The sequence below is a fragment of the Arachis hypogaea genome, chromosome 19 (assembly GCF_003086295.3).
Source record: "Arachis hypogaea cultivar Tifrunner chromosome 19, arahy.Tifrunner.gnm2.J5K5, whole genome shotgun sequence".
Lineage (NCBI taxonomy): Eukaryota > Viridiplantae > Streptophyta > Magnoliopsida > Fabales > Fabaceae > Arachis > Arachis hypogaea.
The window spans coordinates 16,369,971-16,396,597 of record NC_092054.1 but is presented as its reverse complement, the minus strand read 5'-3'; the positions used below and the strand labels follow the sequence as shown (position 1 = coordinate 16,396,597).

The window sequence follows — 26,627 nt, the reverse complement described above, 5'->3', positions numbered from 1 at the left end:
ATAAAATATAATTTTTGTCTCTAAAATTGAGTAAAAAATTTTTGGTGTTTGCTACGGTACGATCATAAATTAATACGTACCGATACGTTTAAAATGTGGACAAATAACAATTAAACAAGTGGAATTTATTTTCCACGTCAGCATTTAATTTTTTCTTTTTTAAATATATAATATATCACCACTTTTACTAAAATACCCTTTTAATTAAATAAAAATAAAAAATAAATTTTATTTAATTTTAATGAAAAGACTTAAACATCCTTCCTTTATTTAATTAGACAAAAATACTCTTTTAACTTAATCAAATTTTAGAATTTAATTAATTCTAATTTTATAATTTTAAATAATTAGAACAACAAAACAAAAACATATTAAAAAAACAAAAAATTAAAATTGTTCTTCATTTAAACATATTAAAAAAACAAAAAACTAAAATTGTTCTTCTACTGAGTTCAAGAACCTTCTCGTTCACACCTCTCTTTAAAGGTTTCTGTCTTCTTCATCTTCTTCTCTCCTCTTCCTATCTGCTGAGATGTCCTAGCCAATTACCTAACCCAGTAACCTTAACTCCAACGACAGCTAAATGCGAACCCATCCCTCCCATCACCCTCGAGCTCCTCCTTCCTCTCTCCGTCATCGATCTCACTCCCTCACCTCCGTCCATCTCCCACCGACGTCGCCGAAACGAGCTTCGAAGCCACCGTCGTTATCGTGCGGCTCTGTTCCATCATCGTGCAGCTACTGTTTCAGCTTTGAAAGCACCGTCACACAGCTCGGTTCCATCGTCGCGGGGCTCGCCTCCTTTTTCCGTCGTGCAGCTCTGTTCCATCGTCGCTGGCGCTATCTCTGTTCCTTTTTCCTTCACGTGGAACACACTCATAAGAGCCTATGCTAGAACCGCAGACCAAAAACACAAGTCCATGGAACTTTATAAAACAATGTTAATGATGGAACGAGAACAACAAAGTGCAGCGGTTATTCCTAATAATTACACATACCGTTTTGTATTAAAGGCATGTGCTTACTTGTTCTCTCTTTCTGAAGGGAAACAGGTGAATGCTCATGTATTGAAACTTGGGTTTGAATCGGATACTCATATTTGGAACAGTTTGATTCATTTTTATGCAACTTGTGGGTTTCTAGACTTGGCACACAAGGTGTTCGAGAAAATGTCCGAAAGAAGTGAGGTTTCATGGAACATCATGATTGACTCTTATGCAAGTGCTGGTGAGTATGACACTGCATTGAGAATGTTCTGTGAGATGCAGAGGATTCATGATCCTGACGGTTACACCATGCAAAGTGTGATTAGTTCCTGTGCTGGATTGGGTGCTTTGTCTTTGGGTTTGTGGGCTCATGCTTATGTCTTGAAAAGGAGTGACAAGAACATGATTGGTGATGTTTTGGTTAACACTAGCTTGTGTGATTCCCTTAAGTAAACAAATTACATGACTCCTAAACGATTCTTAGGTTAACATACTTGTGGATGCTTCAGTATGCCAGATTTGTTACTAGGTCTATGCAATTCTCAAAACATTTTTTTCTTAACCTTTTGGCCTGTTCTTGGTCTGATTGATGTCTTAAACTTCTAATGACATTGTTGTAGAATGATCCTAAAGTCCTTAATGGGTTTTGTTTTATTAACCAAGCTCTGAATGCTATCTAAAATACACCAACCAAAATATCTATAAATTGTTTTAAATTGATATAACTGATGTGAGTATGTGACGAATAAGCATTGCAAGTAGGACAAGTGCAACTAATATGTTCTAAATTCATGAATTCTTGGCTTCACTTGGGCCATTGTCATATTTAATTGAACACATAAAGCTTCTCTCTCTGGCTCTCTGATTTTGTCTCTTCTGTTTCTGTGGCGGGATATTATATGACAAGCGATATAATCTCTTCCATTATCCAGTCTCAGACGAAGATGCTCCTAACTATCACTCAATTATCCAGAACCCGATGGACATGGTAACCATGTTACAGCGTGTTGATAATGGCTGGTATATTACACGTTCTGCATTCCTGCAGGACATTGATCTTATTGTTTCCATTGCAAAGGTATGCATCTTGTGGCCTTTAACTTGGCTGGGTCCTATCCAATGTCCATTCTTGTGATGTGACATAGTTGAAAATGATTGAGAGTGCTTTATTATCTGAAATTGATCCTTTTTATTTTCCCCACAGGTTTACAATGGAGAGGATTACAACGGTGCTTGGATTGTGAGTAGAGCTTGTCAGCTCCGTGATGTGGTATAAATGAACTTCCTTTTATGATTAGTTTTGAGCTGGAGTTTTGTGCTGATGACCAGTGTCTATAAATGTTCAGTTGTGGACTCACCTTGCTTCTTTTTTTCTCCTCTTTACATTTGTCAGGTGCATGAGATGATCTCACAGATGGATCCAGCATTAGTTGCATACTGTGACAAGATTGCTGCCCAAGGTGGCCCGGTTCATTTGTCTAATGAATTAAGGGGGTCTACATTCCCTGCTACTCCCGTTGTACAACTGGGAACTGCCACTAGATTGAGTGCTCAACTTCGTAATGTCGAACCAGAGGTTAGTGTGGATCAGAGCTATGAAGCATTGAAGCACACTAAGAAGAGTTCTGATGTTGCACGTGGAGGTATGGATAGATTCATTTACAGTATGCTTGTTATTTATGTTCCAATGTAAAATTAATAAATTATAATATCTGGAACTCATTCAAATTGTACCTAATATTAATGGTGTTTTAGCCATCATGAGTGGACCTGAGGCATGATAATCATGAATGTTACATCAGTGACGAATCTGTAGAACTTCTGGATTCCATTTACTCCCTTTTAGTATTTGGTTACCACTTCTGTATGCATGCGTATAAATACGCTGGGTTCCGTGTTGCTTGGTTGCAAATTATCAATTGATCGTTCACTGTTTTCCTTTAATCAAATACTGATTATATGAAGTTTTCAAAATTGGGTTTAAATAGCAAAAGATAAGTCAGGACAAGAGCCTTTACCATCCAAGAGTCAAACCCAATCAACTTATGGGAATTTGCATGGAACGGATACAAATAAAAGTGTTCATGGTAGCAGTCTTGAAGACACCACGATATCAGATACTGAACTTTCAACAAGATTGCAGTCTATTAAGCAGCTTTTTGTTGAGCGCAGCGACGGTTAGAGCATTCCACAGCTCAAAAGGCTCATTTCACGAATGATGAAGAGGGTTTCCCAAACCAAACTTGATTGTAAGACCTCAGCTTTGAGTTTTTTATTAAACTTTGTTGAGGATGATCCAAATTTTTAAATTACTGTGAAGAAGGGAAAGGTTCCAAGTTGAAGGTCGTAATACACAAATCAAACTAAATAAATTTATTTACAGGCATTCTTTTCCTCAAATCCAGAGTAACATAGCTATAGGAAACCACAAGATGTAGCTATAGGATGCTAGGATTAAATGTCTATGGTAATTACATGCCAAACTCTGCTGGCATGGATAAATTTTACAAGTTGGCATTTTTTAAGATATCTTTGTTGTTTAGATATTGACATTGATGTTTAGACAATTTTTTGTTGAAAGGTAACCTCGTGTAAGCTATGGCGGCAAGTGGGAGAATCTTTCAAACCTCCTAAGTAAGAACCAACGTCCCATATCTTGTCTTGATTGTGTTCATGGCTCATTGAAGAGTCTCCTCAAATGGACAAGTTATAGTACTTTGTATCTCTGTGTTATTAGATTTCAAATCTGTGATATGCATTCTTTCTAATTTTCTAAGTAATGTCATGGTAATGGTAGTGTGTATTGGTTATGATGATGAGACCAATTAACTGTTTCCATGTATTATGAATGGTTTCTCGATTTCCTTATGCATGGGAAAGTATACTTTTCAAGCTATTATTTTCATTATATAATAAGTGGTATTTTTTTGGTTGTTTTAGGGGGTTGGAGGGTATGTGTGGGGAGAAGGGCTGCCAAATTTTGACAGCTTTTTGGATGAATTAATTGCTTATGACTGATTATAATGTTCTGTTTTTAACACATGCAGGACATGTACCACAGTTTCATGGACTTTCCGTGGGTTTTATGAGAAGGTGGTTTTAGATTAATGTTAGACTTCATCTTTTGAAAAAAAAATTCTTTTATAAAATAAATTCTGTTTTCAAATTGTTGAAATGTCTATGCATGCTTAGTGTTTCTTTGAAGCCTCTGTTTAGGCTATTTGTGTGGACATTACTATTATTAACATTTGGTTTATTTTAGATAATGTCACTTTCCTGGAAATTTTCATGTTAGCATACCGTATGATCTGTAAGATGTCAAGATGATGAGTGTTCAAGTTATGGCTTTATTAGAGAAAATTTTGGCTCTTAAGTAGTGGCATTGTCCAAATTTATATATAATCTATTTAATACCTTAGACATATATGCTTATTTTGTTATTAGCTATTCCATTTTCAAGATTTCTGAAAGATTTACCAGAAAATGTGCATATAAATGTAGGCATGCTCTTTTTCAAATGTGTTATTCGTTTTTAATATTTCTGATGTACTACTGCAGGCACTTCTTGATTATGAAAGACATAAGATAAAAGGTGGTGAGCTGAGTGTTCCAATTCCTTCACAACCAGAGCCTATGAATATCGAAAATCAGGTAAGATGTAATTTCTGTGTTTGATTTGATAGCATATGCAATAATATCTACTATATATAAAAGGAATTGGGTGAAGTTAGTGTCCAATTTTTTTCCCAATTTAACCCTTAACTCCCATACCAAGTAATTATGCAATTTTTCTTTCAAAAAGTAACTTCCAAAAAAGTTAAAGCTCTGTGCCTGCTCCACCACTAGTACAAGAAACATTTATTGATGGAAATTTTTGCTTTGTTGACTTCAATAGATGATTGATGGCACCTTTTTCATCAAGTTTGCTGACATAAGATGGGGGAACTATTGGAAAATTATATTGCTGAAATTTTAGGGGCTTTAACATGGTGCAATTCTAATTTAGATTGTCTCAAGTGGCTGGTGGAGCTGTTAATCTGAAGGAAAAAGACAGTGCCGAGTTCCCTTCTATGCTTGGCCAAGATGATTCCCCACTTGGTTCAAATTCTGTTGTAATAACAAATGCTTCAATACGTGATGTACAGTTAGAGTCTGCTCATGTTCAGTTTTCTAATTCTAGTGATGCTCAGACTTTACTTGAAAAGGAAGAAAAAAATACTAATTCTAATATCCTTCCTACGAGTGTTGATAGAACTGAAGAATCACCTTCAGCTCAAGCTCTGATAAACGACGATGCAAAAGAATGGAACTCACCGGCAAGATATCCTACGGAAATGAAGAGGGAAAAGAGGAAAGCCAAGAGCAGACCATATTGGATACAATTAGTATGTTGCTCATCAGTGGATCTTCAGAGAAGGCAAAAAACTGCCATATGATGGTTATGGTTATAGTTATTTTCATGCTATTTGGGGTCTTGTCTGCTTCTAGAGTTGAGATACATATTTTGATCATGCGTGAACTGGGTAGCCTCCTAGAAGTTTGGTTGTATATTTGAAGCATGTTCAGTTGCCATTACTGTTTATGTTATTTTAATGTATCATTATCATGGCTTTGGTGCCTTGTTATATATTGAAAATTAAGAAAACGTTGTGATCTTGTGAGCTTTACAAGTAGGGAAGATTTTAGTCCAATATATAAGGACTCGACCTTTTATTATTGTTGTGTTCTGAACTTCCATCCAAAAACTGTTAGACGATTTGAAGTACATAAATAAATAAATACTGTCGATAATAAGCTCGCTATTTGGTCCATAAAAATACATGAGTGTGATCCTTAAAAGTGCAGTACGACTGGGTATATCATTATCCTTAAAAGTGTCACTGTCAAATGTCAATTATGCAAAATTGGAACATTCTCCATCCTAAACTTCAGATGCAAACCCTGAAATCTCATTATGCAGTTTTCAGTCGATTGTCTTCAAACCCTAGATACTTCCTCTCCCTATTCTCCACAAATTCCGCTTCTCAGCCATCCCAATGCTCAAAGCAAATCTGCCCAATGTGATCCTAACACTAAAAAATCAAGTTTAAGCACCATGAAATTTCAAAGGAAAATGACAAAGAAACTACAGGCAAATACCAGGTTGTTTCAACATCAGATAAATATTCAGTTTCATATTGTGAATATAGAACCATGAAGAGATCCCATTGATGATGTACACTTCTGCATCTAATTTTGTGTTTGGTTTGGAAAGAAAACTAAAATCTTGATCCAGGAAGTGTATAAAATTATGCTTTAAGAATTTTCCCTAACATTTTGCCCAAATGTCACCCATTTTGTCATTTTAAATGAGAGGAGAACCTCATTTCACTTGTAATGAGCTCATGCCACCCTTAAGTGCAGCTTAACAGAGCTTGTTATATGCAAAGTCGGTTCAATGAAGCAGCAAGAACAAGAGATTCTCCTCATAAAATTTGGCATAAAGTTTGTTTGAAGTAACAATATGGTTCACGAGAGTACATACATTGTTTGATCCATATAGTCATAAGCACAACCACAGGTTGAAATTCACAAATTAGACAGATAACATTATTAACCTTTCTGAGAAGTACCTGGATATATCTGCTTCAAATACCGTAAAAAGAAGCCACTCTAGACAATGTGAAAAATCTCAGCTGATAAATCTGCCAGCCTTAAAGCCTATTCGAACATAACATGCGACAGTTATAAAAAATATAGTACTAAATTAATTCATATACTGAAGCAATGTAATCTTGACAAAATGATACCGAAAGGATCTGGTAATAAACATACAAGATTAAGAGGAACCACTGGATATTCATATCAAAAAGCTATCTATCTTATATCAAAATTTTCAGCCAAATTTTAACAAAGTTTCAGCACATTCTTAACAAAGAGTAACAAATTTTTCCAAATCTTTCTGATGTTAAGCATATTAGAAAAAGAAACCCAACTTTCAGGAGACAGTAACAAAATTATGAAATTTGAACAAGATCAAATACAGACCAAAAACAGAACAAAACTCACAGAGCCAAAAATCAAGAACAATCAGCACAACATACTAAACAGAGCCAGAAATCAACAACAATCAGCATCTAAGATTAGAATACAGCAACATATAATCACCTTAAATCCTAAAATCAATAAATCTATCAACAAGATTTCAAAAACAGCAGATTCAGAAGTTAAAAAACACAAACAGCAGTAGCAACATAACAAGTGGCATGACATTCAGAAATCAAAAGCACATCAACAGAGCAAGTAGTTAAGTTACAGTGGTGATATCTCTCAGATGCATGTCAATAAAAAATAAAGAACACATAAAGAAGCAACACAGCAACACACAAAACAGCACCACAGCAGAAGATCATTCAAAAAAATATCACAACACACAAAAATAGCAACACAGCAGAACTAGAGCTCATTGGTAATCAAATAATCATTCAATAAAAAATTAAAACACAAAACATTCAAATATTCAGTAATCAAATAATCATTGAACATGGCATAAATAAAAAACGCAGAAGAAGTTAGCAGTGAACTGACCGTCGAAGTCTAAGGTTTTTTTCTTGGTTGAGCTTCTGCTCTCTGAACTCGAAGGAAGGAAACTGGAATGGAGCTGGGTTTTTCTTCTGAGCAGTCTGAGAAGAGGGGGGGCAGAATCGTGACGGAGACAGAGGCCAGGCGACGAACACAACTCAGAAGACGGTGGTGGGTTGGAAGAATCTGCGACGACCAGACGAAGACGATGGTGACTGAGCGCCCGACGGCGGCGGCAGGAGCGCGATGGAAATAGAAGAGAGGAAATACCCCCAAAATGTCAAGTTAATATCAATTTTCAGTCTAGCATTAATGCTCTGCATGTACAACTATAACGAGGCATGATAAGACTTTTTCAAGAAACTCTGTTGATATAGTTACCTTCAATTCCTCATATGCCCAATAGTACTGAGGATACTTTCCACCAGGCCCGCCAAATGCCTCTTGCCATGAGTCCAGCAATACTAAAATTTTATCCCTCACTTCCATACGTGCCTAAATTATCATCAAATGACTTTTTAATTAGACAAGATTAACCACAGTTAAACAGCATTAATTCAAGTTGCCTCCAAGATGTTGATTGATTGGATATATCATCCTACATCCAAATAGCATCAATACTAAGATTGTTTGGATAGGTGTACATCATCTATGTTTTGGTCGATCAATTAATCCAAAGAGCAAAACCTGAACAATAGGAGCTTTTTACTTTGCTATGAAATACGACTAGAAATATTAATATTTGAGCCAATAAGACAAGAAAGAGAAGTGAATTAAGTTGATGTCAAATTATTTGGCAACTGAATCAAACTACATCATATTGATGGATCAATTTTACTAATAGACCACTAGTTCATAGCAATAAATACACACTCACCAAGGGTCAATAATGCACAAGTGAAATCACATACGCAACTTAAATAAGAATGATTCTCAAGTTTCTATCTGACACCACCTTACCTTCTTCCTTACAATTTTGCATTCAGAAGCTTCTTAACAACCAAAGTAGCAAAGAACAGAAGCTGTTCACTTATTGGAAGAACAAGAGGCCCCAAAGTTGTGATGTTAGTCTTCAAAGCCCCACCAGCAATAGCCATAAGATCCTTTGAGAGAGAAACACCAGTTTTGCCATCATCATCTTGTTCTTGATACACACACCTGAAAGCTTTATCATCAGCACCCTTATGAGTCCTCACAACATGAACAAGCTTGTACTTTGCTCTTCTCTTAACAGAGCCTTTGTTGGACAACAAAACAGCAGAACCACCAACACGGAACAAACAATTTGGGATCAGCATAGATTTCTTGTTCCCAAAGTACCAATTCTGAGTAATGTTCTCAGTGCTAACAACAACAGCATAAGTGTTCCTATGAACTTGAAGCATGTCCTTATCAAGATCAATGGCTATAACTCCTGCACTACAACCCATACCACCCAAATTGAAGCTTCTAATGTTACCCCTAAGCTTGTACTTGTTCACAATCAGAGCAGAAAGTGAAGGAGTTGGGTTAAACAAACTGCAATTCACAACAAGAACACCAATATCCTTAGGCTTAATCTTTGTATTAGCAGAGAGATTATCCAAAGCACCAAACATAACATTCTCAGCTTCTTCTCTTGCAGCAGCCATGGAAGGAGTTGGAGGGATATGATGCATGGCTTCGGGTACATACTGACCGTCGAAGTAGGTTTTTTTCTTGGTTGAGCTTCTGCTCTCTGAACTCGAAGGAAGGAAACTGGAATGGAGATGGGTTTTTCTACTGAGCAGTCTGAGAAGAGGGGGGCAGAATCGTGACGGAGACAGAGGCCAGGCGACGAACACAACTCAGAAGACGGTGGTGGGTTGGAAGAATCTGTGACGACCAGACGAAGACGATGGTGACTGAGCGCCGGACGGACGGCGGCAGGAGCGCGATGGAGCAGATGAATACCAGGAACTGACGCGCCGAGGTCGAGGAAGAAGAAGCTGCGATTCTTGAAGGAGGAAGAAGCACGGACGACCAGACGACGATGGTAGTGCCTGAGAGCGTCGGACGGCGGCAGTCCTTGCGGCGGTGGTGGAGAAGCTAGGGTTTAGGGGAGAAGCTGTTAACATAGGGGTATTAAAGGGTATTTTTGTCTAATCAAATAAAGGAAGGATGTTTAAATCTTTTCATTAAAATTAAATAAAATTTATTTTTTATTTTTATTTAATTAAAAGGGTATTTTAGTAAAAGTGGTGATATATTATATATTTAAAAAAGAAAAAATTAAATGCTGACGTGGAAAATAAATTCCACTTGTTTAATTGTTATTTGTCCACATTTTAAACGTATCGGTACTAATGAATTTATGATCGTACCGTAGCAAACACCAAAATTTTTTTGGGTGACAAAATTGAGTAAAAATTTTAAAAATACTCATAAGTTTTATTTTATTTTAATTTTATCTTATAAATTGCTACGAGACAGAATTTAAACACTTATTTAACCGGACCAGTAATCTAACCAATTGACCAAGTTGTTTAAATTTTTTTGGTGTTTCCAAGTGAGAATGAAAGTATTGGAAATGAGTTCTCCAATCTCGACGTTTAAACTTTAAATGCTACCAGCCCAGCCCCAAGCCCACTATAAGTCTCCTTTGAAAAAAAAAAGACCTTCCTTCCAGAAACTTAATCAGTAGCCCCACCCCCTACACCGTTCAAAAACAAAAAAAAAAGGAAAAAAAAAAAACATTAAAAACATTCACTAAAAAAAACCCTCACCCGCATCCTCACCTCAGTAAGCCATAGCTGCCGCCGCCATTTCCTTCCCACCGACCACCGTCCTCGCCGCCCCCTTCTCCTCGCTCCACCGTTGTAGAAGCGACCGCCGACCAGGTGTGCTGGATGATCCCCGTTTCTCGCTTTTTTCTTGTCAATGCTTTGTTGAATCTAATCTTCCTTTCGTGCATCTTAGTGGATCTCATCGCTATCTTCTGTGAATAGTTGTTCCGTTGTTATCTTGTTGTGCTTGAATGTTTGTGTCCTAAAGCATGTTCGGTTTAATTTCTAGGGTCTTTTATGTGAAGCAGCTTTTCGCATCGAATCAGCGATGCCGAGGTACGGTTAATCATTTGAGAATTGGCAGATACTCTTTTTTTTTTTTTTTTTTTTTTCCAACTTTCACTTATTTTGTGAATGAGTTTAACAATTCCTTCTTTTTGCAGGTACTACTGTGACTACTGTGATACCTACTTAACCCACGATTCTGTAAGTTTCTTCTCCCATTTATTTCATCGGTGAATGGTGGTTTTGAACCTCATTTTGATGGTTTCGAATTGCTATAGTCCACCTTTCGTAATAAGTTGTCAATGGAGATATTGCTTGTTGAAATTTGGTGGGGCAATGGAAAGAAAGTAGGGTTTTCTTTTGTATATTAAATCGCTTTCTTTGTTTTACCCATTTATTAAAATGTATTTGAAAATAGCGCATTGTGATTCACATTATGTCGTAGTGAAAACATATAAGAACACTACTCTGCTGATTAGGTGGTGTTCGAAATTTGTCAAATGGAGATGTTACGATATTGTAAAGATCAGTTGTAGATGAGTTGATGAATTGGATACGGCATTTATCAAGACTTGACAAAATCTCGAGTAAATCACATAGTTGAACAATATTCATGATGATTTAACCCAACACCTTTTATTGGTGCTGATTGCCTAACATAGCCCTACTCTTTTTTAGCTATGTGAATATTTACAATAACGCACAAGATGGCCAAAGTTTTTGGTAAAAAAGTCTTAAAACGAAGTCAATTGTTAATCCTGGGTCTAGAAAGGTGTTATCTTTCTTCTTAATCTTTCCCTATTCTTGATTTTTAGACCACCACCTATTAAGGTACAACATAATTTGAAGTGTCTAGATTATTATTTGAGGAACTATTTTTTGTTATTATAATGTCTTGAAAGTTAATTAGCTGCAAACACACATTTAATTGTTGCTCACTGTATTTTTGAAATATTCCAGCCATCTGTGAGAAAGCAGCATAATGCAGGTTACAAACACAAGGTATTGTGAAATTGTCAAACCTGTTAAATACGTGCGTACCAATGTATGTCATGGTATATTCTTGATGTTTAATATCTTCGTGCCTTCAGGCAAATGTGAGGTCCTACTACCAACAATTTGAAGAACAACAAACTCAAAGTTTAATCGATCAAAGGATCAAAGAACATCTTGGGCAAGCTGCAGCATTTCAGCAGGTTGGTGTGGCTTATAATCCTCTAGTTCAGAGGCCAGCCATGCCCCCTGTATTGCCACCTCCGAGATTGCCTATTCCTGGTGCCCCCCAAATACCTGGAAGTCAACCGCTAATGCCAGGAATGCGACCCCTTTTGCCTAGGCCGATTCCTGGTGCACCAGGTGAATATGCTTTCTCCCATCCTTTTCATGATTTCAATCAAACAGCAGCTCCTTTCGATGATGCATTTGTTCGTGCTTGAGCAGTCTTTAAAATATTCGGAATTGGTGCATGCAGATTTTTGTCGTTCTTTGGTGTTTAGGCTTTAGAATGACATCGGTTATATACACATTGATTGTTAACCAGGAACTATTGTCGGCTTACACCACTATCATATTTTCCCTAAATAATTTGGATATTATTTCCATCTTGCTACTATTTCCATTGACCCTTCCTTATATTAACAAATCCTATTATTTATTCGATTAAGAAAATCTTTTATATATTAATTCATACCAGCCATTTGCTTTTTGGCAGCATATATATATGATATAAGTGGGTTTTGTTCGGTCTTACAGGATATATGTCTGCACCTCCCATGCAACCAATGGTACCTCCTCCTGGAGCTCCCCAGGTGCCAGGTCAGCTGAGTTCCCTACCCCGGCCACCTACATTAGCTCCCACACCAACAGTTCCTGGAAGCGCTGCACCACCAGCTTCCAATGGTGCTCCTTCTATTGCTCCACCAGCCATGTATCAAGCCAATCCAACAGCACCAGCAACTGGAGGTTATGATAGTTACAATGCAAATGCTCAAGCACCTGAGGGCAATCACTGATCTGGTGAAACTGGCTTCGGTATGTCGAATGGAATTTTGTGCAGATGCAATAATTGTTTACTTCATTTGCCTTACTCTGCTATTTTTAATTTGCAACTCAGGTAGAAAGCATTGTATCTTTTACCACACACAAAAAAGCATAGTGTCTGGCTATCTGCATGGATTCAAAGTATCAAACATTCATGGTATACTAATAGATTTCCTCATTTTATTTCATTTGTTTCTCCGTGCTCTGCAGTTCGCTCTGCATTGCTCTATCTGGTGTCCGCGCTTGATGACTAGAACTGTTTTATGCTCTTCCTGCTTGCAGTTAATCATATGAGGACTCTCAAACTTACTTCCCATGTTTGGTCATATTTAGGGGCATCATATACTGAGATAATTGGTATGTATGTACTATGTAATGTATTGATTGGTTTGAGTGTGGGGAAAAATCTTGTTCTGCTATAGTTACTAGGATGAAAATATTCACATTGAAGTTCTAATTGAGAAGAACCTTTGCCAATTGCCATGATTTTGATAAACTTCATGATACTTAGTATTGCTGCAAGCATTTTGGAAATAACCCATATCAAATGCTCGTGACTAGGAAACTTCAAGAAACAATTTATTGGATGGCTATGTTTCCCGCACGGATTAAATTGAGATTCTTGCATGAGACAACATCAGGGCCTCTCTTGTTTCTTAACGGTTTCCTTTTATAGTTTTATTTTATTTTTTTTGGGGACAGAATTTCTTTTTCTAGTACGATCACCCACATCTCCAATTTAATTGGGGCAATATTACAATGTATTGTACCTTTCAATGAAGAGAGGAAATCTTTTATTTTATAATAGGAAAAATACCAAATATAAAAATTTATTATGTGTAATACAATATTCTCTACAAATTTAGTGAAAATTTTTTCATCACTCAATTCTATACACTTAAAATAAAATCTCAATTGTTTTTGCACTCTCTTAACTAACGTATGCAGATTATTTCTATAATTCTATCACAGTAACATGAAAAGCTTTTAAATATACAAGAATTGGAAAAAGCAATCATATACATCTTTGAAATTATTATTTATGTTATGTGTCATATTTTGAATTTTTTATTATAAATTTTTCTTCCAAAATATATTTTATTACTAAATACAATAAATAATAGCATAAAGGATATATTTTGTTTTCAAAGTTTTTCAAAGATTTTAAAAAAACTCTTTTAATGCATAATTGGTTTTAATTTTGTCTTTAATGTTTTAATTATATTTTAATTATATTCTTGAGTAATAGTGACACATCAACATAAGATTGTCACATATGTTAACTCGTGATATAATTGAAACATATCGAAACAAATATACGTAAAATTAAAATTAAATGTTAATAATAAAATAAAAATAAAATATAAATATTAGAGATAAAAATAATATATATCAATTAGTAATTATTTTTTAAATAAAAATTATATTGATAACATTTGTGAAACTTATTATTTTTATTGAGATTTGTTTTAATATAATATTTTTTTTATTAAAAGAATTCTAGTAAGAGTCATATATATTTGTTAATAAATTGTAGAGGTAAATACCAAATCAGTACTCGAAAGATTTTGACACTAACAAAATAGTACCTGATTTTTGTTATTGACAAAATAGCCCTAAAAAGATTTTAAAATTTGACAAAATCATCCAATCGTGAAAATGATGATGTTACAGTGAACAAAAAACGCAAAACGCTGATGTGGCCGTTGGAAGAGAGCTCTGATGATGGCAGAGAGCTCCTGCGACATTTCCAGTGACCTCCTTCTTCTTCACGCCGCTGCATTCCCTTCTGCCATGGCAACTGAAGAAGACCATCATGCCACACCGTGTTTTTTGTGTTCGCCACTTCTTGTTCAACACGCCGCTACATCTCCTTTCACCATGGCAGTACCTCGCCACGTTTTCGTATTCGCTACTTCTTCTTCAATACGCCGTTGCATCCCTTTTGCATCCCCTCTGCTATGGCAGCACCTCGCCGCTGTGTCCCCTTCCGCCATGGCAGAGAAGAATAAGAAGAAGCGTTCCCTCTGCCATGGCAGCACTTCGCCGCTGCGTCCCCTTCCACTTTGGCAAACGTTGCTGAAACTCTCTGCCATCATCGGAGCTCTCTTCCAATAGTCATATCAGGGTTTTCCGTTCATGTGACATCATCTTTTTATGGTTGGATGATTCTGTCAAATTTTAAAATTTTTCAGGAACTATTTTATTGATAACAAAAGTCAAATATCATTTTATCAACGCCAGAAGCTGCTGGAGACCGATTTGATATTTACCTCTAAATTGCATAAACACATTTTTTAAAGTATATTATTTTACTAACAGATATATGATTACGGTAACTAACTAAATATCATGGAGAGAGAGGAGACCAAGTGACGAATGAAACATGTATGTAGATATCGCAAAGGATATAAATTTAGAATTTCATATAATTGGAAAATTAGAATTTCTAATTTTTTGTTTTGGAAATTTATTTTCAGGTTGTATAATTTTAAAATAATTATCAATGCCAAATAATTAAAGAATTTTAATAATTTGCCATGTCATTTTTTTTAACTAAACGTTCTTATTAGTTTTTTAAAAATTATTTGTCTTTCACAATTTTTTAAGTTATTTTTATTAATGTCATAATTTTTTGGAAAATAATATTTTATTTTTAATTTTATATGCTCTCTAATAATTATATATATAAAAGGTTATGAGAATTTATTTTTTTATAATTATTTAATTATTAATTTAATTTTTTTAATTTAATAGTTTAACGATATATTTTATCTTATATTTTTTAATATTAATGATTAATTGATACTCTGATCATCAAAAATAATAAATTTGATAGTCCAATAGTATTCCTAGTAAACTATATTTTAAATAATTATTATCAACCACATAACGCTCCTTGGTTCGTCCACGCTCTGCTAGGGTTTTACTGTGCCGCCTCCATGGTTTCATCTTTCTTTGTCTTTTCTTCCTCAAAGTCTGTTTCATCTTCTTCTACTTTCTTCTCTTAATTTCCTTTCTGTTTCTAATTCACCCCCACTTGGTTCTCTATTTTTCGTTTCCTCTCCTAATTCATCCCTACGCTAGATTTCTCTTTTAATTCACTCCGTTTTCTAATTCACTCATTCCATATATCTTTTATCTCCTGAATCATCAAATACTAATTCTGATTTTTTCTACACCATGAGCAACAAATCAGATACTCAAAACCCCCATATAATTGACAGTGATCAGGAGGATGATTTGATCGTTTTAGCTGATGAAGATGTTTCTGAAGGAATTCAAGCCTGTCCACAGAGCCTCTCTGGAAGGATTTTCTCAGATTGGATCTTTTCTGTAGGTACCATGGAAAGAGCCCTCTATGCAATATGGAATAAACCAGAAGGATTCAGAGTAGTCAAAAAATCCAGGAACCAGTTTCAATTTTTCTTTGAGAATGACTTTGATGTGACTCGAATTGAGAGGGGTTCGCCTTGGTTATTCAAGAGTTTTGTTCTTCACGTTCGTAGATGAAAGCAGTCAGTAAACATGGAGGATAATCACATCTCTTCTTTTCCTGTATAGGCACAATTTTGGGAATTATTTGAACAATACAATACGCTTGAGGTTGGCCAAAAAATGGGTGGGAGACTTGGTTAAATTGAAGATGTTGCTCTGTTTGAAGTTAGAGGCAAAGATATACGCATAGTGAAGGCTAAGGTGAAACTGAACGGTGATAAAAGAGTGAGGGATGCACTGAAATTGCTTGATCCTAATAAAAAAATGCTGGAAATTGGAGTACGCTATGAACGTATAGGTGTTTTCTGTATTTATTGTGCAAAATTGGGGAATGAACCTAAGAACTGCCAATTTTTTATTGATGATTCTGCCCAAAATAATATCAAGGAAGATAGAGTTGGTGAATGGCTTAAGGCAGATCAAGTCGGTAGGCGTTTAACTGAAAAGAGAGCTTCCTTCAATCCTAATCAACCTCGGGATGGTTCTGTTCCAGCTCAACCGAAGAAAAAATCTCCACTTGCTTGTCTTTTTGATAGTTTCTCAAAATTGAGTGTGTAAGATGATCAGAAAAAACAGAATAATGAAAAAAGTGCTGCTAATTCGAGTTCTAGAGTAGAAAATGAGGGTGAATCAAAAAACACTGGTACGACTACTGATACTAATTCTTCTTCTAATGCTTTATTGGAGATATCCTATTCCATGAATAATGTCCAACACAATAACAACATCATGTCCAAGCATAGAAAGGAGAATAAAAAATCAAACCTGAAATAACTTACCAGAAGTCTGTGATAGGTTTCAAACGGAGGAGTGGAGGTAACGTTACGAAAGATATTTCAAAGAAAATTTGTCTCAATGATATTGTCTCAATGATATTCTCTCGTGGAATTGTCGGGATTTGGGGAGACCCCTGACAATCCACAATCTTAAAGGGATTTGTAAATTCTACTCCCCCGAAGTTGGTTTTATCTATGAAACAAAAAATCAATCTCGACAAGTTGAAGGAAAACTAATATCTTGTGGTTTCAAGGAATGGTTTATTGTGGATCCGGATGGATTATCTGGGGGTTTAGCAATAGCATGGAGGGATGGTTGCACTGTTTAGATTTTACAGCATGGTAGATTCTTCATTGCGGCATCAGTTTTGACAGCTGGTTCTAATGATCCCTATGGTGTTCTAGGTGTTTATCTCAGTTCAAATGATCAACATAGAATGGCTCAGTTTGCTGAATTAACTTCAGTCACCCAACAGTTCGATGGTAAGGTTGTGTTAATGGGTGATTTTAATGTCATTTCTAATCAGTTGAAGAAAGCAAGTGGGGGTGTTAAATCTCCTTCTTCTATTGAAACTTTTAACAGTTTTATTGATGATAATTCCCTGATTGATATTGGTATGGTCGGAAGACCATTCACTTGGTCGAATAGGCGGAGTGGTGATGAGTTGATATAGGAAAGACTGGACCAATTTCTGGTAGGAGTTGATTGGCAGCATCTCTATTCCAATGCATCAGTTCTTAGACTGTAAGAATCAGGATTGGATCGCTCCCCTCTTCTCTTAGACTCTAATTCGAGAACTAGAAGATCTAAACAGTGATTCAAATTATAAGAAAGATGGTGTTCTAATGATGAAATAAGGCAGATTGTTAGAGAGGTTTGGTACGAACAGATTGATGGTTCTGTCATGTATATCCTAGCTCAAAAAATAAAGTATTGTCAGATGACAGCAAGAACATATATCTAAATTCGAATGTGGAGATTGATTTACTACAGTCTGAATTAGAGAAACTTCGTTTAGCAGGAATTCACAAAGGCGGCATCATTTTAGAAATAGAGGACAAACTTGAGAAAGCATTGCAAAATGAGGAATCTTATTGGAAAGATATGTCTAGAGTCAAATGGCTCAAATCCGGTGATCAAAATATAGCTTTCTTCCATCAGAAATTTAGAAATCGAACTCGAAGGAATAAAATTTGGCAACTAACTAGCAGTGATGGTGAAGTGGCTACTTCAAATGCTGGTATTGCTTCTGTGGCTGAATCTTATTTCAAGGACATCTTCTCCTCCACTTGTCATGAGAATCCTGAACTTCTGTTTACTGATTTTGAACCTAAGGTTACAGCTCACATGAACCGTAGGCTTCAAAGACTAGTGACTATGGAAGAAGTGAAACGTGCAACATTTAGCATTCATCCTCAAAGTGCTCTAGGAGATGATGGTATGACAGCAAAATTTTTTCAAAACTTCTGGAACATACTTAGTGGTGATGTGTTTTGAGCAGTTAAGAGCTTCTTTTTAGGGGGCAGAATTTTGAAGAGTTTTAACCATACTCAGATCTGTCTTATTCCCAAGATATTTGATGCTAAAGATATGACTCGAATAAGACCAATAAACTAATCCTCAGTCTTTTACAAGATTATCTCTAAAGTACTTGTACATAGACTTCAGGGTATGATGAATAGACTAATTAACCCTACGCAGAGTACTTTTATTAAAGGCAGATTAATCTATGATAATATCTTAATTGCTCATGAGTGTATGCATTACTTGAAGAACAAAAAAAGGTGTCTCAAAAATAAAATGGCACTAAAATTAGATATGAGTAAGGCATATGATAGGGTGGAATGACACTTTCTTTGGTTTATATTAGAGAAGTTTGGTTTTGACTCCCGGTGGATCATGTGGATTCGAGAATTAGTGACAACTGTTTCTTATTCTGTCATTGTGGTAGGACAACCCTATGGTTTCTTCAAACCAAATAGAGGTATTCGACAAGGAGATCCTCTATCTCCCTATCTTTTTTTTTCTATGCAGAAGGTCTCTCCTTCTTGATACACAAGGCAGAACAAAACAGACTAATTCAGGGTCTTCAGATACATAGGCGATGTCCCAAGGTCAACCACCTCCTCTTTGCTGATGATTCCATCTTATTCTGTAAGGATAATCCTGAAGCATGTTCAAACATCCTGCATTTATTGAATTCTTATGAAAGCATCAGTGGCCAGAGGGTATATCTTAATAAATCTGCTGTATTCTTTAGCCACAACACTCCCTCCACTACTCGTACACTACTGGCTAACTCTATGAATATTAATCATATTGGGCCCAGGATATATACCTTGGTTTGCCTTCTACAGTCTCTAAATTAAAAAATACTTCTTTTAGTATGATCAAAGAGAAGGTTCGGAAAAGAATCCAAGGGTGGAAGCGTAATCTTCTATCGTCGGGTAGTAGACAGGTATTGCTTAAAGAAGTAGAAGAAGCTATTCCTGTTTATACATTGTCTTGCTTCAAGTTGCCTGATGGTTTAATTTCGGAAATTCACTCTCTACTTTTTTAGTTCTGGTGGGGACAAAAAAGTTCTGAAAGACGGATGGGTTGGATTAGTTGGGACACTATGACTCGCCCATGAAGAGAAGGAAGCCTTGGATTTAAAGATTCAGAATCCAAAATCTGGCGCTTTTAGGCAAACAGTTTTGGCGACTCGTACCACAGCCTACTTCCCTATTATCCAAAATCGTAAGAGGTAAATACTTTAGCAATGGTAATGCTATAATTGCAGAAATTGGAGTCTTACCTTCTTGGAGATGGAGGAGCATATTGGATGGCTGAAAGATTGTTAAAAAAGGTCTTAACTAGACTGTGGGTACTGGAGAGAATATTCGAACCTTTGACGATCATTGGTTGCCTCCTCCGTATCCTTTAATAATTTCTGACATGCCAAATAGACAGGCTATTTCTGAGTTAGTTCCAAGAGTTAAAGACCTAATTACTGAAAACATGAATTGGAATCAGAATCTCATTCAAGAATTATTTTCCCAAGACGTTACAGACAGGATTTTGTCAGTTAAAATTCAGCAGAATAGGAACAAATTGCAATGGAATTTGATCAAATCCAAGCAATATGATACAGTTTCAGGTTACAGAATTGGCTATTTATTTCACCATCCACTTCTAGAACTTTGCCCTAATTATATGCAACAGAAAAAACCGTAAATTGATCTATGGAAGTTGAACTTGCCTCACAAAATTAAGCTATTTATTTGGAAAGCTCTCCATAGTCGAGTTCCGGTGCTTGCTCAAATTCACCACCGCATCCCATCTATATCGTTAATATGCCCCTGCTGTCATGAAGCAACAGAAACAATCACTCATTGTTTGATCAATTGCTCTAGAATCAAAGAAGTATGATCTCAGAGTTATCTTCGTGACTGTCTTTCCCCCAGAGCCCTAACGACTTTTGGACATGGTGGACTGCATCAACAGAGATGCTTAACCCGTTGAAGAATGCTGACCGTAATCCTCAATTGCTTGCCATCATTTGTTAGAATTGTTGGAAAACTCGCAACCAGTTAATTTTTGAACGTTCTACTTTAATGCCGTTTGCCATTCTAGCAAGCTTTGTCAAGTTGCTCCGTAAAATCTAAAGAACTTCCAATTTAGATCGTCATCTCCGTGAGGCAATCTCTTAGTTTCATTCAATTTGATTTATCATTCTTTCTTCTTTAAGATTTTTCTTTGTTTTTCGACCATACACCGTTGAATAAATATCTTCGATGTATTGTTTTGGAAAATTCCTACCTTTTATTATGTTGTCCTGCTTTTAGACATCTTTGTATTTTATTTTTCAATAATTAATGAAATATAACCTATTATCTTAAAAAAAAAAAAACTGTAATTATTCATTAATCAAATATTAAACGCCCTCCACTCACTAGTCACTACTCCGTACTCCGCAGTCCACCCCTCTTCTTCCTCCCTTGACCAGCGAAGCGGTGTCTTGTTAAATCTGGAGCCTCTTAGTTCCCACCTCATGTCTCTTTTAACTTCCTTCAATATCAACCACTACCACCATAATTAGTCCTTTCCCCCTTCTTTTTCAAATTAAATTCAAATAAATCACTACATCAATGTCAATGGCTACTTCACACACCTCTCTTTCCTCAATCACCATCCCTTCTTCTTCTTCTTCTTCCAAATTCAGTTCTTCACTGTCTCCATTCCTCGCGCTAGCACCTCCGCAACGCACTAAAGCGCGTCGCCTCCACGTTAGGCGCACGTGCGTCAGGGCAATGGTTCAGCAAGCCGTTCAGGGTGCCCCTGCTGCTTACGCCAAGGAAATGGAGCGCCTTTCAGCCAAAGAATCGCTTCTTCTCGCTGTCAGTATCTTCAATTGGTACCTTCTTTCCTTTAATTTCCGTTTCTTTTTCGTTCCGAGCTTGAATGCGTTTTGGGAATTTCCCTGTCGTTTTGACCCTCACGGGAACAAAATTTATTCGTGTTTTTTGGATAATGGGCTTGGATTTGAGTGGATGTGAGGACCTGTTTTTCCTTTTGAAGTTTTTCAATGAAGAATTAAAGAAAAAAAATCGTAATTTGTCTTTATGACGGGTATGGGTTAGAATTGATGTAGAACAGTGGCTAATGACTTTGCTTGGATTGACTACCCCCTTTTTTTTGTTTTGTTAATGAAAATGGAGGGAGGATTGCTATTTATGTTGGTAGTTGATTGGAATATGAATCATTCTTATTGCTGTCTAGGTTCGTTATCAGATTTCATTGCTGCAATGCTGTGTTGCTGTCATGACTTTTAGGGTGTGTTTGGTTGGGATATTTTTACATTTTCTTTTACTTTAATTTTATAATATTTTGTTTGGTTGAATTATGTTAGTTGTACTTTTAAATACTTTGTTGGATAAAAGAGTTAGATTACTTTTATTCATAAAATATATAGTTGATTTTATTATTTTTTTTGAGAATTAAAATTTCACAATTTTAATATCCAAAATCCCTCTCTAACATTACTTTTCTTCCTTTAATTTTTCCATCCGAACACACTCTAGTGTTTTTTATCTTTCATGCCTGCTTATGCATAAAGGGGAAAATCTTGACATAAATATGATCTACTAGTGGAAATTTAGAGCACATTTTATTTTTAATGACCAAGACATAGTACAGTCTTAATTATGTTTTTAGTGCTATACTGTTTTAAGGCTTCATGTACTGTTAGACAGGGAAAAGTATGAAGTATATAGACAACAAAAAAAAAAGTGTATGGGGTTGTAACTTGAACATTGTGAGGAATCATTTTCGAATTTGGCTTTTTTCTATATTGTTATGATTTTTACCTATAATCTTGTTATGCAAATCATGAAGTTGGATTCAATAGTACTTATTTTGGAGATTCCATTTCAGTTTAAAGATGCAGGAGGTTTTGAGGCACTGGTCTCTGGGAAGACAACTGATATGCAAAGGATTGATGTGAATGAAAGGATAACTGGTCTCGAGCGGCTCAACCCGACACCCCGTCCAACCACGTTAGTGAATAAGAATGCTCATGTCTATACTTCTTTATGAGATGTTCATTCAATTTTGTGCCACAGGTCACCCTTTTTGGAAGGACGATGGAACTTTGAGTGGTTTGGTTCCGGAAGTCCAGGGTTGTTTGCTGCACGATTAATATTTGAGTGAGTAATCTCTTAGCTGATTGGCATTTGTGAGGGTTGGGTGCTTTCGAGTATAAGAAGATATTTTTAATTTTTAAAGAAGACCCCGCTAAATTTTGGTTGTTTCACCGGTGAGTTTCTAATGCACTTGTGGGCTTTGTGTTTTGGCAGAAATTTTCCTTCAAGCATAGCTAGTTTGTCAAAGATGGATGTCTTCATTAAGGACGGAAATGCTAACATTACTGCAAACATGAACCTGTTGAACTCGGTACCACATTTCTTAAAATTGTCTTGAGGTTGAATATATTTAAGGCATTATCATTAATTAGTTTTAATCACAGTTAACTTGCTGATAAAATCTTTTAGATAGAAAGCAAATTAATTATCTCAACCAAGTTATCTGTGGAGGGGCCACTTAGAATGAAAGAGGAGTATGTTGAGGGGACTCTTGTGTCACCAACAATCATTGAAGACAGAGTTCCAGAACAGCTTAAAGGTGCACTTGGGCAGGCAGTTAATGCTGTACAACAGCTTCCCGTTCCTATACGCGATGCTGTTTCCAGTGGTCTAAAAGTTCCTCTAAGTAAGCTATTGCTAATTCTTTTATACCCTAAGAAATCCTCTCTATTATATTGCCATGTAATAAAGAATTCAATATGCACTTTTTATAAAAACTTCATTGTGAAACTGAAATCCAGCCAAGAAATGGAATGATTTACTTATATGACAATAATATGCATGTTACGAATGTAAAACTCAGTTTCGTTTGCAAAACTTTGTTATGAAATTAACATTGAACTTTGCTCGTGTTATGAAGGTAACAGCATTCAAAGACTCTTCATGATATCTTATCTCGATGAGGAAATACTTGTAAGTTTTTAGTATATACTTATTCAGGAATCAAGTTTAGATAATTTCAGCGTTTGAGCTCCTTAAAAATGGTCTCAACAGCTGTTTCTACTAGAAATATTAATAATGATGAATCAAATGTGGCATCTCAAAGTTTGATGCATGCACCTAGAATCACGGATTGTCATGGCTATGTGACAATGTTATACCTGATAGGTTGATTCAATATGAAACTGGGACATAATTATTTTTTGTATTTTTAAATTCCAACAGCAGCAACAAAGCCTTGTCTTACTAAGTGAAGTTGACTGTATAAATCAAATGGCATCATAACATCCTATCATTTATCATATCTGATGTAAGTGCATTTATATTTAGATCTCTCTTGACCACCTTATCAGGTTTGTCTCCCATATGATCTACCGTCCTGACTGTATATTCTATTGGTCTTCTAAATGTTCAAACAACTTAAGACGAGATTCTATATCTTTTCCACAATAGATGTCACTCTAACTTCCTCTCATATACTTTGTCTCTTTTTCAGTCCATTTGAGTATAGGTACTCATCCTCATAGCAGCCACACTAAGCTTATGTTCATATTTACCCTTTGTTGTCCTACACTATTTTTCATAGATGGTTTGATATAGCAATAGTGTGATAAAATTTACCCATAAGCTTTGAAGCTACTTTTTTTTTTGTTGCATACGAAATCCGAAACAATCTGCTACTTTGATTAACCTACTTAGGTTACATCATCATCTATGTGCTCCTTTGTCTTGAATAATACATTCAAGATATTTAAACCTCTTGAGTCTTGACTGGTGCTATAATGTTTTTTCCAATTTTCAGTTTTATGTTTGAGCTCCTCCATTCCTTGTTAAACTTACCATCCATTTACTTCGTGTTATTATGACTTATGAGTAAATCATTAACTTTCACACTTTGTCTCCACAAATCTAACTTATCATATAAAATTTTCCTTAATTCACCTATAAGAACAATATTATCAAAAAATTCATGTATCACGGTACGAGTTATTGGATATGCTCAGTAAACAACACCAAGAATAGCGAGCAAATGTATGGGCTTGAAGATCATCCTTGATGTAATTCTACACCATTTGGAAATTCCTGTGCTAAACTACCTTGGATTCTCATACTAGTTGTAACTTGTAACCCATCATACATGTTCTTAATTATATAAAAATATGTCATCCTTCCTTCTTCCCCAATATCTTCCGTAGGATCTCTCATGGTACCCTATTACATGCATTTTCCCAGCTAATAAACATATATGCATCTTTCTTGCTGCTGTAGTACCTCTCTAATTTTCTTCTTTACAAGTATATAAACCTTTGGTAGATTTGATACAAAACCAAATTTATTCTTCAAAACCTGAGTCTTTTGGAGGGTGATTTGGATTGGAATATGTTTTTCTTCAGGAGATCTCTGGTAAAATTAGGTAGAGTCTTGAATGCAACATGGAAGAAAAACAAACAATAGGATTCACATAGTTGTATTTTAGTTTCTAGTGTTTCTTTAAAACTACCTTCTGTCAGATGGATAAGATGATGCTTAGTTTTGTAACTAGTGGTAAAGAAAAATCTAAGAGAACTTGAGATGAAATAATTTAAAAGAGATTTAAGTTTAAATAATTTAAGCACAAATATGATTCATGACAGGGAATTATGTCTTCATTTTATTCATATAGTTGAATCCAGCTAATAAAACAAGACTTAGCTGTAATGTATGTAATGGCATATTGACCTACAATTAAATCAAATCTAGCATATATCTTAGTGTTTATGCTTTATTTATTCATTTAGTTCTTTAAAACGCAGATTATTAGGGATACTTCTGGAATGCCCGAAGTTTTAACGAGGCTGGATGCATCACCATCTTCTTTGGGAGAATCAATTCCTGAGTATGAGAGCTAGGAATTTCTATGTAAAGTGAAACTTTCTGTTCCTCTTACACCCTCTTGGTTTCAAATTACAGCTCCAAATTCTCTCTCATTGGTTAATCTTTATGGTTCTCAAATAGAAGGTAGAATTTCAAAAAATACGTGTCAATTTGGATCTGACACGAGTTGTTGCATAAACGTATTCTATACTTTGTGCTTAGATCCTTAGATCCATTATATAAGAAAGTGGGTTATCTGATGTAGAAATTGAATAATTGAATAATGTGCCATTCACATTCACACAACCTACTCTGAAATAAAAAATAAAATAAAAATCTGAGTATTTTTGTTGGTTTACTGTTTTTATTTTATTAAATTTTTTTCTGGTTGACAATTCTTGAAACAATATCATTTCAACTGACTTTTTATTTTTTTTCTAAAATAAAATAAAAAAATTTCATGTTTACCATATAATCACAAACCGAAATTTTATGTCTTCTTTATAATGTTTATAAAACGTGTTAATCTACCAGATTTATGGAAAATATTGGACTGTCTTTTACACTAGTGTGTTTTAAAAAAAGCAAATAAATGATAACATCCTGTCATGATACACACACAAATTCAGTACTGTTTTTTTAGTACATAAAATCTAATACCCTAGCGAAATTTAAAACATACTAAAAAGTAGTGTATTGCTCATTTTTCTCCTATATCGTAGTAAAACTAAATTAAAAATATGTACTATTGTGAAAATGTGAGGTTATATATATGTGCCATTATTTTCTCTCATAAAAATAAATGCTTACGCAGAAAAGTTGCAATAAAAATACATATTAAATGCTGACATTTTTAATTAGGAGTTAAACTCCAAAATGGTCCCTGAGATTGGCGTTATGCACTAAAATCGTCTCTGAGATTTTAATTGCACCAATTACGTCTTTGAGATTGAAAAAAATACACCATATTAGTTCCTGACCCACTTTCCATTAACGACGTGATGACATGGCATGATGACGTGGACTGTAAGTGACACGTGTCACTTCATGATTTGGCCACGTGTAATGGTATGATGATGTGGTGACCAGTGACACGTGGCATGCTGATGTGTTCGTTTGTGCCACGTGTCACAACAGTATTCGTCCACGTGTCATTCATTATGTCATCGTTCTATATACACCAAATTAGTCCCTTACTTTACATTAAGTGACTCATTTTAGTCTCTGAAATTAAATGTGCACCAAATTAGTCCATTCACCAATTTTTTCTCATTTTTTTCTATAAATTCAAAATTCTCAATATTTTTGAATGCATTAAT

General features: G+C 35.5%; 4 protein-coding genes across 18 annotated transcripts; 3 read left to right on the top strand and 1 right to left on the bottom strand.

Moving 5' to 3' along the window:
- Positions 1–376: 376 nt before the first annotated feature.
- Positions 377–5,642, top strand: LOC112777999 (ATPase family AAA domain-containing protein At1g05910). Of its 11 annotated transcripts, none has more exons than XM_072228815.1 (10): positions 499–1,052; positions 1,144–1,227; positions 1,919–2,064; positions 2,191–2,256; positions 2,380–2,629; positions 2,975–3,235; positions 3,568–3,620; positions 4,034–4,079; positions 4,545–4,637; positions 4,882–5,642. In XM_072228815.1, the coding sequence occupies exons 2-6, from the start codon at positions 1,170–1,172 to the stop codon at positions 3,166–3,168; spliced, it is 714 nt and encodes a 237-aa protein (XP_072084916.1). In that variant the 5' UTR covers positions 499–1,052; positions 1,144–1,169; the 3' UTR covers positions 3,169–3,235; positions 3,568–3,620; positions 4,034–4,079; positions 4,545–4,637; positions 4,882–5,642. The 11 variants fall into 11 exon arrangements, with proteins under 11 accessions (XP_072084911.1, XP_029151541.2, XP_072084909.1 ...); XM_072228816.1 differs by having other exon boundaries at positions 509–1,052; positions 1,894–2,064; XM_072228810.1 differs by having other exon boundaries at positions 377–1,227.
- Positions 5,643–5,657: 15 nt separating this feature from the next.
- LOC112779591 (3-ketoacyl-CoA synthase 4) lies at positions 5,658–9,751 on the bottom strand. Of its 3 annotated transcripts, none has more exons than XM_025823903.3 (5): positions 8,508–9,751; positions 7,929–8,234; positions 7,554–7,762; positions 6,599–6,686; positions 5,658–6,058 (listed from the first exon to the last, which is right to left on the bottom strand). In XM_025823903.3, exon 1 carries the CDS (start codon positions 9,203–9,205, stop codon positions 8,516–8,518), a length of 690 nt encoding a protein of 229 aa, XP_025679688.1. In that variant the 5' UTR covers positions 9,206–9,751; the 3' UTR covers positions 5,658–6,058; positions 6,599–6,686; positions 7,554–7,762; positions 7,929–8,234; positions 8,508–8,515. The 3 variants fall into 3 exon arrangements, with proteins under 3 accessions (XP_025679688.1, XP_072084918.1, XP_072084919.1); XM_072228817.1 differs by having other exon boundaries at positions 7,929–8,042; XM_072228818.1 differs by having other exon boundaries at positions 5,658–6,052; positions 7,929–8,042.
- Positions 9,752–10,155: 404 nt separating this feature from the next.
- Positions 10,156–13,093, top strand: LOC112776533 (U1 small nuclear ribonucleoprotein C). 2 transcript variants are annotated; one of them, XR_003190034.3, is made up of 8 exons: positions 10,187–10,405; positions 10,581–10,627; positions 10,735–10,777; positions 11,537–11,578; positions 11,668–11,932; positions 12,329–12,607; positions 12,690–12,773; positions 12,899–13,093. XR_003190034.3 is itself a non-coding variant. In XM_025820732.3 (7 exons), exons 2-6 carry the CDS (start codon positions 10,620–10,622, stop codon positions 12,586–12,588), a joined length of 618 nt encoding a protein of 205 aa, XP_025676517.1. In that variant the 5' UTR covers positions 10,156–10,405; positions 10,581–10,619; the 3' UTR covers positions 12,589–12,607; positions 12,827–13,093. The 2 variants fall into 2 exon arrangements, 1 of the variants encoding a protein (XP_025676517.1); XM_025820732.3 differs by lacking the exon at positions 12,690–12,773 and having other exon boundaries at positions 10,156–10,405; positions 12,827–13,093.
- A 7,650-nt stretch (positions 13,094–20,743) lies between these two features.
- On the top strand, positions 20,744–25,652 carry LOC112777328 (probable plastid-lipid-associated protein 13, chloroplastic). 2 transcript variants are annotated; one of them, XM_025821678.3, is made up of 7 exons: positions 20,744–21,270; positions 22,307–22,428; positions 22,495–22,578; positions 22,729–22,825; positions 22,924–23,140; positions 23,375–23,427; positions 25,248–25,652. In XM_025821678.3, exons 1-7 carry the CDS (start codon positions 21,022–21,024, stop codon positions 25,341–25,343), a joined length of 918 nt encoding a protein of 305 aa, XP_025677463.1. In that variant the 5' UTR covers positions 20,744–21,021; the 3' UTR covers positions 25,344–25,652. The 2 variants fall into 2 exon arrangements, with proteins under 2 accessions (XP_025677463.1, XP_025677464.1); XM_025821679.3 differs by having other exon boundaries at positions 20,839–21,287.
- Positions 25,653–26,627: the final 975 nt, after the last annotated feature.